The 14,571-nt window shown below is 51.6% G+C and overlaps 1 protein-coding gene across 5 annotated transcripts in view; it reads right to left on the minus strand.

The window, feature by feature from the left end:
- KATNIP (katanin interacting protein) overlaps positions 1-14,571 on the minus strand; it is a 191,256-nt gene that overhangs the window by 66,126 nt on the left and 110,559 nt on the right. For all 5 annotated transcript variants that reach the window (XM_025853742.2, XM_073888100.1, XM_025853741.2 and 2 more), the window contains 5 exons: positions 12,406-12,578; positions 11,550-11,615; positions 10,173-10,297; positions 8,708-8,810; positions 4,372-4,587 (listed from right to left, as the gene is read on the minus strand). In XM_025853742.2, the coding sequence (XP_025709527.1) occupies positions 4,372-4,587; positions 8,708-8,810; positions 10,173-10,297; positions 11,550-11,615; positions 12,406-12,578 (683 nt within the window). The remainder of the gene's footprint in view (positions 1-4,371; positions 4,588-8,707; positions 8,811-10,172; positions 10,298-11,549; positions 11,616-12,405; positions 12,579-14,571) is intronic.

The following is a 14,571-nucleotide window of genomic DNA, read 5'->3' on the forward strand; positions in this document are numbered from 1 at the left end:
AAAGACAGTCTCTTCAACAAATGGTGTTGGGAAAATTGGACAGCCACATGCAGAAGAATGAAACTGGACCATTTCCTTACACCACACACAAAAATAGACTCCAAATGGTTGAAAGACCTAAACGTGAGACAGGAGTCCATCAAAATCCTAAAGGAGAACACAGGTAGCAACCTCTTCGACCTCAGCCACAGCAACTTCTTCCTAGAAACATCGCCAAAGGCAAGGGAAGCAAGGGCAAAAATGAACTATTGGGATTTCATCAAGATAAAAAGCTTTTGCACAGCAAAAGAAACAGTCCACAAAACCAAAAGACAACCGACAGAATGGGAGAAACTATTTGCAAATGACATATCAGATAAAGGGCTAGTATCCAAAATCTATAAAGAACTTATCAAACTCAACACCCAAAGAACAAATAATCCAATCAAGAAATGGGCAGAAGACATGAACAGACATTTTTCCAAAGAAGACATCCAAATGGGCAAAAGACACATGAAAAAGTGCTCCACATCGCTCGGCATCAGGGAAATCCAAATCAAAAGCTCAATGAGATACCACCTCACACCCGTCAGAATGGCTAAAATTAACAAGTCAGGAAACGACAGATGTTGGCGGGGATGTGGAGAAAGGGGAACCCTCCTACACTGTTGGTGGGAATGCAAGCTGCTGCAGCCACTCTGGCAAACAGTATGGAGGTTCCTCAAACAGTTGAAAATAGAGCTACCATACAATCCAGCAATTGCACTACTGGGTATTTACCCCAAAGATACAAATGTAGGGATCCAAAGGGGTATGTGCACCCCAATGTTTATAGCAGCAATGTCCACAATAGCCAAACTGTGGAAAGAGCCAAGGTGTCCATCAACAGATGAATGGATAAAAAAGATGTGGTAACTATACACAATGGAATATTATGCAGCCAGAAAAATGAATGAGATCTTGCCATTTACAACAACGTGGATGGAACTGGAGGGTGTTATGCTGAGTGAAATAAGTCAATCAGAGAAAGACATGTATCATATGACCTCGCTGATATGAGGAATTTTTAACCTCAGGAAACAAACTGAGGGTTGCTGGAGTGGTGGGGGGTGGGAGGGATGGGGTGGCTGGGTGACAGACATTGGGGAGGGTATGTGCTATGGTGAGCGCTGTGAATTGTGCAAGACTGTTGAATCACAGATCAGTACTTCTGAAACAAATAATGCAATATATGTTAAGAAAAAAAAAAGAAGAAGAAGATAGCAGGAGGGGAAGAATGAAGGGGAGTAAGTCAGAGGGGGAGACGAACCATGAGAGATGATGGACTCTGAAAAACAAACTGAGGTTTCTAGAGGGGAGGGGGTTGGGGGGATGGGTTAGCCCGGTGGTGGGTATTAAAGAGGGCACATTCTGCGTGGAGCACTGGGTGTTATGCACAAACAATGAAGCATGGAACACTACATCAAAAACTAATGATGTACGGTGATTAACATAACAATAAAAAAATAAAAAAAAAAGAAACCTAGTTAACAACCTAACTTTGTCGATCCTTTCAAAAAACCAACTTTTGCCTTCATTGATTTCCCTCTATTATTTTTCTCTACTCTGCACAATTTTTTTATAATTTCCTGTGATTCTATGATGACTTCCAAATAAAAAGTACAAAAAATATACTGTACATTTACATGCTGGGGATATAGGATGGCTAGGACAGACAAGAACGTGTAGCTTAACGGAGGGGAGACAGATAATGATCAAGCAACAAGATCATTTCTTAATGTGAGAAGTGCCCTGAAGAAAATGACATTTTCTGGGGTGGCGTGAGACAGGACTCCTCCACACTGCAGTCAGGGAAGGGCTTGCTGAGGAAGTGGTATCTGGGCCGAAGTCTGAATGAGAAGGCAGGTAGCTACACGAAACTCCGGAGGACAGATGTTCTGGGCAGAGCCCAGAGGTGAGATGAGCTTGGAGCTTCCGAGTAGCAGAAGGAAGCCCCATGGCTGCTGGAGCCTGGTACGTGAGGCAGGGGGTGTGAGAGGCAGGCAGAGAGGGAGCTGGAAGCCCGTTCACAACTTCCCAGGCCATAGGGGGCATGTGATTTTATTTCTAAGTGTACTGGGAAGTCATGGCCAGGGCTTTAAGCAGGGGAGGGGTGCAGGCTGACATCTGTAAAAGATCACTTTCGATCCAGAATAGAAAATGGAGCGGAAGGGGCCGGAAGAGAAGACAATGAGACAGGAGGCCATTTAATAGTGCCCTCGAGAGGGAACAGCGCACTGATCAGACTTGGGGGCCACCAGGGAAATGGAGAGAAGGGGCCAGACTCAGGCTCCATTTGGGAGGAAGAATCAGCAGGACTTGCTGGGGTCCTGGAAGGCGGCAGGATGAGGTTGGGGAAGTTCAGAAAGACTCTTAGGAGATGGGCTTGGCAGCAGACAGGACCACAGTGCCATTGACTGGGCACAGGAGTGTTGCAGGAGGGAGAGATGTGGGTGGGGCCAGGGAATGAACCCTTAGGATTTACATCTCCAAAGTCTGAGGTGTCCAGTAGGCATCCGAGGAGAGATGTTGAGCAGGAAGTGGCAGGCATTCAAGTCAGGAATTCAGAGAAGCAGGCGGGCCTTGGTGTATCCATTTGGAATCATCTTGAAGCCATGGGCATGGGCAAGGCCAATAAGAGAGATGGTGTGGACGCAGACAGGAGGAGGGTTTGCACCAAGCATGGGGCACCCCCACATCTTCTGGCAGCCCCCGTTCTCTTCCACTGAAGCGACTTCTCTTTCAAACCCTGACTGCACTTCCAGATACCTCCTGGTGAGACTGCAGCCAAGCTCCCTGACTCCACGGCCGTGTGGCTGGGGCAAGTCACCTGTCCTCCCTGAGACGTGGTTTCCCATTTAGCAGACGTGGAGAGGAACTCGAGGTTCCTGTGAGGATCACCTGAGGGATGTCTGCAGCCCTGGTCTGTGTGCTGTGGGTCTTCAATCGACCCCAGTGAGACTGGGTGGTCCTGAGAGGCAGTTATGTGCTGGCGGTCCCAGGCCCAGTAAACAGGACGACCACCGGGGAGACCCCGTGCCAGGGCGGCAGGGGGCATACAGCCAGCACACGGCTGGGCCCAGAGATCTGGCAGCCCAGGGGGAGATGGCTGCCTCTTGTCCCAACCTCGGGGCCCCAAATTTAAAACCCCGACCCGACCAGAACCATGGGCCCCATTCCTCCCTGCTGTCATGTGGCAAAGCTCACCAGCCTCTGCTGAACAGAGGAAAAGGAAAAATCATCCTGAGAGTTGGCCCTGATCAAATCCAATGATGCTTTTTATTGCCCTGGTAGGCTCTGTTCTGTATACAGCGGGCTTCCAGAATGCCACTGCTCTGGACAAGGGTGGGGTGGGATGGTGAGGGCCGCTCTAAGCCCCTGCAGCACACACATGGGCGCCTACAGACTTGAAGCAGGAAGCAGAGCAGGAAAGGCAAGTCCAGAGCCTCCCAGCAGCCATGACCTATGGGACCTGTTTCTTTCAAGGTCACAGAGCTGTTGATCTTAGAGGGCTGTCACTACCCAGTCTAACCCTGTGGATGGGTGGTGTTTCTCAGCTATCTAGCATCTCCCCTGCCTTCCTTTTGGTAACAACGCTGAACTTCTCCAGGGAGAATTCCCTCCCTGCCCCACTGCGGCATCTCAGTGTAACCGGCATTAAGGTGCCCACCTTCCTAGCCAGGCTGGCCAGCAGCCCTTCCTCTCCTGGGACGGTGGGTCTCCAGCAGAGCGACAGGATGGCAAACCAAAGAACCACCACTGCCTCCCACCCCCCCAACGAACAACCACTGCCTCCCATTCCCCAAAAAAGACCACATCCTTGGTGCCCATGCATCCTGGATGCCACCTAGACCCCCAACATGACCGTGGGGGCTGCCCTTTCTGGCCTGCGGGGCAGTCAACCTACCAGATACCCAAAGACTTGCAACAAAGTTCCTTTGTTAGAAATTTGTGGAAGTGAGCCAGACTCCCGTTTCTTTTGCCGACAAACAAGAATTCTATGGACTATCCCCGCCCTCCAGTTCTATTTTACAGGAGGCAGAGAAGCTGATTCTCAGAGAAGGCAAGTAAGTTCCTGAAGGCTACAGAGTCAAGACCAGAACGTGGGTCTCTAGAATTGAGGATTTTAAAGCTCCCCTTCCTTGTTTCCTCGTCTTTAAATGGGAACAGTATCTACTTCTTAATCTAATAACAATAACAAATACAGTAAGAAATGATGTTTTGGGGGCCCTTTGGAAGAGCCAGGCATGGTGCTAAGCTTCTACAGTTACGTTTGCAGCACTGCCTATCGTGGGCAGAGAAAATGCATCAAAACACAAGGGCAAGTCTCACTCCGGTACCGCCTCCACTTACAGCTAAGTTCCGATTGACCAGGTGGCCCAGGTCCCCGGGTGTGTCCGTGGTCCGGATATCCACGTCATGGGGCGACACATAAAGCTTTGTGTTGTGCAGGTCAAAGAACTCCACTTCCGTGAGCCCCACCTGGGACGCGTGGCCCCAGTTGGACAGGATTTCCAAGGTCACATAGATGGCATCTTTGATGTCTCCGCCTTTTGTTCTCAATTTGGCCTTAATGAAGAGAAAAAGAATGGCAAAGAATCAAAACAGGACAGATAGGCTGGATTCAGGTTACCACTAAGCAACAAGTTATTTTAGCCACTCAGGGCCTCAGTTTCCCCATCCGTACAAGGAGGGTAGGAATAGCACCCATTACATATGGTTATTACCAAGATTAAAAGAGCTCCTATTTGTAAAGGAATTAAAACATAGTTACTGGGGGCGCCTGGGTGGCTCAGTTGGTTAAGCGTCTACCTTTGGCCCAGGTCATGATCCCAGGGTTCTGGGATCGAGCCCCGCTTTGGGCTCCCTGCTCAGGGGGGAGCCTGCTTCTCCCTCGCCCTCTGCCCCCCCCCCCCCACCGGCTTGTGCTCTCTCTCACACTCTCTCTCTCAAATAAATAAAATCTTAAAAAAAACCACAGTTACTGTGAAACCCCAGCAGTTAGTATTTTCCGTAAGAGTCTGCAAATCACAAAAAATGTCTAAAAGGCATCAGATTCTGCCTGAACGTGCTCTTCTCTCCCCCATTCCCGCACGTTCGTGAATTGGGGAAGGTATTACAGGCTAAATTATGTCCCCCGAAAATTCAGATGCTAACACCCTAACCCCAGTGCCTCAGAATGTAACTATTACTTGGAGACAGGGACTTTAAAGAGGTAACTAAGGTAAAAGGAGGCCGTGAGGGTGGGCCCAAATCCAGTCTGACCCATGTCCTTACAAAAAGGGGAGAGCTGTTCAAGAGACACACCAGGGGTGTGCATGCTCAGAGAAAGACTGCGTGAGGACACAGCTGGAGGACGGCCATCTGCAAGGCAGGAGGAGAGGCCTTGGCAGAAACCACACCTGCTGACACCTTGATCTTGGACTTCAGCCCGCAGAACTGTGAGAAAATACATCTCTGTGGCTTAGGTCACCCCATCTGCAGTGCGTGGTTACGGCCGCCCTAGCAAATGAATTCGGTCAGTAACAAACGACCCAGGCCAAGCCACCTGACGTTCCTCAGCCTGGTTGGGAAACAGGACATGATGACACCAGCTCTCTGGCAATCCTGTCACGGAGACTAAGACAGGTACAGACACCGGGGAAGGCCCTGTCATGCGTCCTGGCCCCCCCATGCGCTCCCTAAGGGTCCACTTCCAGCCATTTTTCCCCTCGCTGATTTGAGTGCTGCCTCCTTCGTGGGTAGGCTGCCTGGTCCCAGGCTGCGTGAATGCCATCAATAAACAGCCATGCTGCGGAATGGCCTCCTGAGGCCCCTTCGGGCCCTGACTGCAGTGCTGGTCGCCATGGATCAGTTGCTCATAAAATGGTGCATTCCCCGCGTGCACATGCCCTCTGTTAATTAGCACTGGTAATCTGCAATGGTTCTGTGAGCAGGGAGTTGAGCAAATGAACAGCAACTGTTCCCTACTTATTTTTTTAATTAATAGCCAGCGAGACGTGCTATCGCTTGCCGCGTGTGTTTGGAAACGCCTTGATTGCTACGATGGGGATGGGGATGGGGAGGGAGGGAGGGAGGTCAGCTCTCAGCTCTCAGAAGGAACACAGGGCCGGCTTTTATTAGCAGAGCCCGCTGCGTCCTTCTCCTTTGCCGCGGGGCTGCATGTGGCCCTAGCCAGGCCCTCTCTGCTCCCCTGGGCCTGAGTCCCAGGTGTGCAGGACAAGGAGGACCCTCAGCCCCCCGCGACTGGGAGGCAGATGAGCTGGGGCTGGTGAGGGGTGCTGCACTGCCAGGTGAGGGGGGTGGGAGGCGGGAGGAGGTGGCACCGTTCACCTTGGCTGGTGGCAGCAGGGAGGAGAGGCCTCAGCAGAAACCACAGGGAGGAGGCCCAGATGGGTGGCAAGCTGCCTTGCAGAGGGGCTGCTGGATCTCACACCCCATGCAATTTAAAACGTGTGAAGTCCTGCAGCGGGACTTGGAAATGAAGAAGCTGAAGGGTCTATTAGCTAAGGAAGTGTCACAACTTGCCAGTGTTGCGATTCGATGGCTTCAGCCGCTTCTGAATCGCTTGCTTTAGGATCCCTTGTGGGCGTCCAAGGTAAACGCTGGTTGGGCAGCTCCTGGTCTCCAGTGTTCACGGCCCCCTCCCCCTCTCTCACCAAGAACGTCTAATTTTCCTGTGGGAAGTCACCCCTTCTCTTTCCTCAGCCATGAGGGTGGTCCTAGAGGGGGATGGACCCCTTCCCACCCCGAGGAGGAGCCTGACTGGTCCAATGAAGCAGTGTGGCTGGTCCCCTGAGCCACCAGGAGGGGGTGGCTCAGTGACGGGCATGTGACCCACTCTCAGGTCTGTGCGTGGAAGAAATGCTCTTCTCTCCTGACTATAGGGCTTGAGGGGATGAGGTCAAGAGGTGGGGACTACTGGAGCTACTGAGGGGTCCCAGGGAGGCAGCAGAGCCGGGCCTGGGGGCTGAGGTGGGGACAGAGCTGAGATGGTGGAGACACAGCGTGAGCTGCTGGATTAAGCTCTACCTGGTCAGCTGTGGCATTTATTACAAGGGTCTATCATTTCCTTCCCTTTGTTGGATAATTCAATTTGCCCTGGGTTTTCTGTTTGCTATAAGGAGACTCGATCAATCCAGGCTCTTTTTAATGTGGCTCAAGTTTTATCACACTTAGGATCTTCATGGCTAAGAAAGCAACTATTCCATGCAGGGGACGTGGGGGGGCGGTAAAGTTTTGAATTTTCTCGATTTTTCTAGACGTCAAACTTTCAACTGATAATTTGCTAGCTCCTCCTCGCTGTGTGCCAGGCACTGAGGTGCCTACCCTCACAAAACTCTTCTATTCTAGCCTCATGGCAGCCCGTGGTTGTGGATTATTTACCCAGTGTGACAGCCGCACACTCCCAGGATCAGAGAGCTTAAGACGTTGTCTAAGGTCATGTGCCCTCTAAATGACGGCACCAGACTTGAAGCCGGAACTCCGGTCTAGGCTGGCGTGGGGGTCTTTCTGCTGTCATGGGAGTTTTATGTGCGGCTCTGGGAGGGCTTACATGGCCGATCGAGCGCCTTGGGCAAAGGAAGGCTGAGAAGGATGTGCCAGACACACACCTTCCAACACAAAAGAAATGCGAATCCCCGTTACCCTTCCACCCGGAGGCCACCTTGGCCTTTTGGTTCACGGCTCTGCTGTGTCGACATGTCACACGGCCGTGGCTTTGCACAGTCCCACTCTCACACTGGACTCAATGGACATTAACATCACCTTTTGCAGTTAACTCTGTATCCTCGCCATTTTCATCCTGCATAATCGCCATAATGGTAATTCCCCTCCTTTTATACCACTGCATTGTGCTCGTATGTCAGGCCTTCCCGATGAACTCCGTTATCGTGAGACATTCATGTTCTTTCTGGTTCTTTTTTTCTTCCTTATTCTTCCCTACTTCCGATCATTCTGCAACAGACAGCTTTGTGCCTGTAGCTTTTGCTTTCTGTTGAGTGATTTCCTTAGGGTGAGGAAGCGGGATCGCTGCGCTGGGAGGCCTGGCCTTTCTGCTTTTCGAGAGTCCCACCCATTTCCATTGCTGCCAGCAGGATAAGCCTGCTGTGTGTGACCTTGCCAGTCCTAGAGGTTATCATCAAAAAGAATCTGGGAGGGGCGCCTGGGTGGCTCATTCGGTTAAGCTTCTGCCTTCAGCTCAGGTCATGATCCCAGGGTGCTGGGATCCAGTCCTGCATCGGGCTCCCTGCTCAGCGGGGAGCCTGCTTCTCCCACTGCCTGATGCTCCCCCTGCTTGTGCTTTCTCTCTTTCTCTCTGACAAATAAATAAATAAATAACATCTTCAAAAAAAATTCTGGAGCTCAGATATCAAGTGGGACATTAAGTTTGCTCTAATCTGCACTTCTTAATGACCAGCGATGCTGGACATTTTCCTCTGGGCTCACATGCTATTTATATTGCCTCTTGTGCAGACAGGCTTCTCTCCGCGGCTACCCCTGACCCCACCCCAGGCCTGTCTGGGGGCTGGGTGGGAGGGGGATGGAGACTTGGGCAGAGAACGTTCAGTTTATGGCTGTCGACCCTCCCCCTCACACAGAGATCGTGGCACCGAGGGGCCCCTCCTCCCTCGGCTTTCAGGTGAGACGCTGAATGCATCTAGAAATCCCTGTAAGTCAACGTTCTCACCTCTGGGTCTGGCACGGGCTCCTTCATTGGTGAAGCAAGGGTGCTGAGCCGGGCAGAGTCGCTTTCGATGGCCTGGAGCACTTTCAGAAGCCTTTGCTGCTGCCTGAAAGGGGATTTTGGTTTAGCCAACGGGCAGTGACAGAGGGTTCACACCAGAGAGCAGGCCCATCAAGGCGACCGCACTGACTTTTCTAGCTCAGAAGAAGTCGCGGTTGAGAAGAGAGTACCCGCCCCGCATACCGCTCAAAGGTGCACACAGGCTGTCCCCCCCGCCACCCCTCCTTTTATAATAACCGGACAACTGGTGATGAGAGAGGAGCCAAGTGGAGGAAACTGTTTGGGGCAAGCTGGCGGCAGACCAGTGAGATGGCCGAGCTGGTGAAGAGGGTGGCAGAGTGCGGCCTGCCAGAGCCTGCAGGCTGAGAATGGCTTCTACCTTTCGAAGGGTTGTTAAAACCAACCAACCAACAAGTAAAGTGAAAAGCCTGAAGTATTCGCTATCCGGCCCTTTGCTAAACACCTCTGCTACTCCTGGCCTAGGGACCTACTTCATGCCTCCTGTTTCTGGGGTTTGCAAACGCACCCCACATGTGCTGTTTAAGGCAGAGTACCCTCAAGACCCCAGAGCACCAAGGATCTTGAGGATGAAGAAAGAAGCATTGGGTGATGTGTGTGCTGCCCGTAAACAGAACCGTATCAGATGTAAGATATCCTCAGGCACCAGGCCTTTCCCGTGTAGAGGAACCTGTGGGTTCTTACTCATGGCCGCCAGGGTACACAGCCCTGGTTTCCAGTCTGGGGTCTGCAGACTCTTAGAGGGATGCCTAGCACTGAAAAAGCGCGTGGTCCCAGGCCAGGGCCTCCGCTCAGTGCCTGGCATGCCCTCTCGCCCTGCAGACACCACGGTGCCCAGCACATGGGTGCCAATGCGTGCTTATAACTATCGGCTCCACCTGGTGCATCTTTCCGAAGATCAACTTTGCCTCAAGACTAGAGGGGAGACTTTGTTTCGAAGAGAAGACCTGACAGTTCCAGTAGCTGCTCCCACACGTTAATGGAACCGAAAGCTGCGTTTGAACAAGCTTAGCAGAAAACAGAGGTGGAAAGGACACCGGTTTGGGCCACTCTCCCCCTCTCCACGACCCCCCCACAACCACCGCCGACAGTGAGTTCACCACTGTCTGCTGCACAGGGTCCTCTGGTGGAAGCCCCTGTGGGGGGGGCGCGATGAAGTCTTACACAGGGTGGACGGAACCGAACCAGCAAAGACACATCAGCTGGAAAGACATCGAGTCAGTTTGGCGCTTTAGGGCCGGAGGGGTTGGGAGGGTATGGGCTAAGGGAGTAGCTTTACGCGGCCTGGGATAACATAAGGAGGAGCAAAGAGAAGCCTCGGTTAACAGGATCCTCATGGCTGCATTGCTATGGGGTTCTGGTTTTGTGTTGAAGCCGCCTCGGTAGGTACCTGCTCCCCAAAAGGCCAATTCTGTCAATGGCTTCACTGACGGCTCGAGCTCCCCCTGCTGCCCCGGACGGCTCCTGCGGGCTGGCCATGCTGGTTGTGCTGGTGGCCGTGGCGGCGGTAGGAAGCTGTGGAGGATGGAAACGCTTATTAAGGAGGAAGAGGGACAGAGAGGCTGATGAGATCCAGGATCCCCCACCACGATCTCTGCAAAGGGACAGATATCTCTGTTTCTTATGATCCGGGGGGTGCCAGCAATCGATCTCTTCAATCAGCTACTGAAAAATTTCTCTCATCAAAACCTCTCCCCTTCTTGGTCACACCCCTGCTCTGCTACAAAGTAACCAGACTCCATGGAAGGATTCCAGTGACATCCTTAGGGCCTTTTCATTTTTAATCCTCCTCCTTTGACATTTATCTTCTAAACTAGAAATGTGCTCTGCTCTCTATCTGCAAATGATTTTAGTCATTGGAAGCTCTGCGGGTCTGGGGTCAGGTCATCTGGATAGCGCGCCTATGCGGTGGGCAGTACCACAGACCGACCAGAAATGTCAGCTGGCGACAGAAAGAACAGAACAAGCAGGTGGGACAAAGGCAACCATGACGGTGCTCTGGGGCACTCCCTCCTCCCTTCCCCACTGTCTGTCCCCTACCCTTTGGTGCCCCCCATCCCCACCACCAGTCAGGCTTCTTTCCGCTCCTGGACCAGGCTGGGCTCGCTCCCACTTCACAGCACTCCCCTGTCCCTTCTACCTGCCGTTCCGTGTTGCTGGCTGGTTCCCTAAGACACAGGGCTCGGCTCAAATGGGACCCTCCAAGGGGCTTCCTCGGACCACTCTTTTAGAGAATAGCCACCAACTACAATCTTTTACTGTCATCTCTCTCTGAAGTCACCTGCTGTATTTATGGCTTTATTTGCTTGTCGTTTGCAAGCTCCCTGAGGCCAGGGGCTAATCTGATCTGACTTAGCCACCTCTGTATTCTGAGCACATGACCCAGACCTATGTACAATCTAACAAAGACGTTTCTGGGCGTTGTATTCGTTCACGTCTGAACTCGTTGGGGCTGTCTTTGCTGAGAGAGGCCTAACTGACCTAGGTAGGTCATAATTTATTTATTCAGGATCCTAAGATCTGTTTTTGTGCTGCCTTATCAGGAAATAGAAATGTAACAGGGAATTGGAGTCCCCAGGCCTAGGTGAGTTCTGGCTTCCACTCAGAACCTTAGGCAAGTTATTCCAACTCGGGTTTCCCCATCCGTGAAATGGACAGAATGACACCGTGCTCAGGGATCACAGGGGGGAAGCCCTCTGGAGGCTCCTAGGTGCCGTTGGGGATAGTGGATACAGGGCTTTGTTGTTCTGCTCAAGCCTTCACCAACCTCAGGGCTCCCTTCCTTCCGCTTCAGTAGACTGGTCCACAATTTTGCTGCTGGTCCCTCCTCGTCCTAGAATGATGAAATCACATGATCTGAGGTCAGAATAAAACCATCCACTATATACTCTGCACGGGCAGATGAGGGCACAGAGGCGCGGGCCCCATCATGAGATCCCATAGACACAAACGTCAGCGGCAAAGGACTGAGCTCCAAGAAGACAGACAACAGGTACCGCTCGAAGAATGCCCCAAAGGGCAGCCTGTGCTAGAGGCCGGGGAGCGGGTGGTGGTGTGGGATGTGCACCCTGAGGCATATCCACCCTCCAGCTCCCGAAGGGTCTCTTCTCCACCCTGCCACGTATCCTCCTGCTTCTTGAGCAAAGCTGAAGGCGGTGGACACAAACTCAAACACCTGCCAGGCCAGTGAAGTTTCCAGAACAGGTGCAGTGGGGCAGGGACGGGACAACAGGGACCGCTAAGGGCTGCGGAGGCCCGAGGGACTCGTGCTCTGGGGGATGAGGTCTTTCCAGAGCAGCCAGGGCTGTGGTCTACTCCATTCTTTCTCTGAACCACCAGTTTGCAGCCCCTGGTCTAAGGTATCCAGGGCCTGCAGGGAGATCAGCAAGGGTTGGAGGCAAACTGGCATCCACCTTAGGCTTTCAGAAGTAAACAAAGAAGAAGGGGAAGGAAACGGGGAACTTTGGCAGGTCAGGGAGCAATTGTGCATCAAGCACTGGACGTGCAGCTATGGAGTTCAGGGATGCCTACATAACATCTCTCTTTGCAAGTGCTGCTCAGACAAACCACCGGGTCCCAGAGGAGCCTCCTCTCTTGTCCCTCCCCTCTGCCCCTGAACGCACCTGCAGTGGGCTGGTGGGGGGCTCAGCCTTTCTGCTGAGGAGCACCCTCTGCAGGGCTTCGTTCTCCACCTGGATGGCCCTGAGCACGGCTGAGGCATCTTCCTCTCGGTCCTCAGCCTCGTGCACGGGTTTTCGGGTGGCTGAGAGGGGTCTCTCTCGGCGGCTTCCGGGTCCTGCGGGGGCGGGAAACAAGGGGTGTGCCTTTAGATTGCGTTCTTGGATTGCAGCTCAAAATCTATTGGCCCCGAATTGAGGAACATTCTATAAAACAACTGGCCTGTACTCTCCAAAAATGTCAAGGTCATGCAAAACAAAGAAAAAAAAAAAAGCCTGGAGAGGGATTCCAAATTAGAGGACACTAGGCAGACATGGCAACAGAGTGCAGCGTCGGTCCTGGCACTGGATCCTGGGCGGGGGGACACTGGAGTGCAGGACGTTACTGCGGCAAGTGCAGAAACCCCAATATAGTGTGTGGTGTAGACAATAGTATTGTAGTAATGCTAACGCTCCTGAATTTCCTAAGTGTGCTGTGCTAATGGAAAATGAATGCCCCACTCTTAGGAGATACACACTGCAGTGTTCAGGGGTAAAGGTAAAGTTGATGTCTGCAACTTAATTTCAAATGAGTAAAACACACACACACACAGAGTACAAATATAAATCAGTGGGAACAAGGGGCGCCTGGCTGTCTCAGTCGGTTGAGCATGTGATTCTTGATCTTGGCGTCATGAGTTCAAGCTCCACATTGGGCCTGAAGCTTACTTTAAAAAAAAAAAAAATCAATCAGTCACTCAATCAACTGGGACAAAATGTTAACAGCCAGTAAGTGGGGCTGGAGGGTATATGGAGGATCATTTGTACTATTCTTGCAACTTTAAATTTGAAATCGTATCTGAATAAAAAGTTGTAAACAATTAACACTCTAACAAAGTACCTAAGCGGAATAATATATGCTATCATGGAGACAGATGGGTGCTTGGGAATATTTTACTTTATTTTGTTTTGTTTTTCCACAGGTAAGAAGAATTGCAAAGACTTTACACCTCAGTTTAAGAAAAAAGCATTGCAATGCTGCGGTCGATTCCAGAAGTTCCAAGGAAAGGACAATTGGTTTTATAACAGAACCCAATAAGACTGGCTGAATAAAATAAATTACGGTACGCTCACCCAACAGAGGGCTATGCAGCAGAAAAAGAAAAGCATACTAAACTATCTGCAGATAAAACGAAGTGATGACTTGAATTTGCTTCCTAATCATCTGGGCAGTGGGTGGGGATGTAGATGAAACAACATTGGCCATCAATTCACGATTGCCAAGGCCAGGTAATGGACACACAGGGGTCACTGTAACACCCTCTCAATTACTTATGTGTGGATTTTTTCAATATTAGAAAAAAAAACTCCATTTTTTTAAAGATTTATTATTTATTTTGCGAGAGAATGAGAGAGAGAGAGAGAGAGAGTACATGGGGGGGAGGGTCAGAGGGAGAAGCAGACTCCCTGCTGAGCAGGGAGCCCGATGCGGGACTCGATCCCGGGACTCCAAGATCATGACCTGAGCCGAAGGCAGTCGCTTAACCAACTGAGCCACCCAGGCACCCAAAAAATACTCCATTTAAAAATAGAACTGCTCGAAATGTTTCTATTGGAATGCTTAAAGAGGCTTTTACCTATTGACTTTCATCCCCTCGGCAAATATTTCTGGAGTGCCACCGTGCCAGGTTCTGTCCTCGGCACTGGGGACCCAGCAGTGACGAGAGATATTGAGAACCCCACCCTTGTAAAGCAGGACAAGCAGCCAGGGGAATAATAAACAAAATAGAGTGTTAGATGTCAGAACATGTTCTGGAAGAACAGGCAAGAGCAGAACAGGCAAGTGTGGAGCTCCAGGGTGATGCTATGCTCCGGGCACCGGCGTGGTGAGACCCGTGGGTGGTGTGTTCACAGAAGAGCCAGGTGCTGCAGGCAGCAGGGCACACAGGCTGAGGGGGCTTGAGTATGGGGGCGGGGGGAGGGCCAGGTCACTCAGAGCTGTGGTGGTCACCACGAGGCCATTACTCTGAGTGAAATGGGGAGCCACTGTAGGCTCTAGAGCAGGGGAGGACTTGACCTGATTTAGGTGCTGAGTCGGGGACCGAATGAAGGGAGGTGGAGAGCCAGGAGACT

Source organism: Callorhinus ursinus, unplaced genomic scaffold, assembly GCF_003265705.2.
Source record: "Callorhinus ursinus isolate GAN/ISIS: 27379988/994484 unplaced genomic scaffold, GSC_fseal_2.0 scaffold87, whole genome shotgun sequence".
NCBI lineage: Eukaryota > Metazoa > Chordata > Mammalia > Carnivora > Otariidae > Callorhinus > Callorhinus ursinus.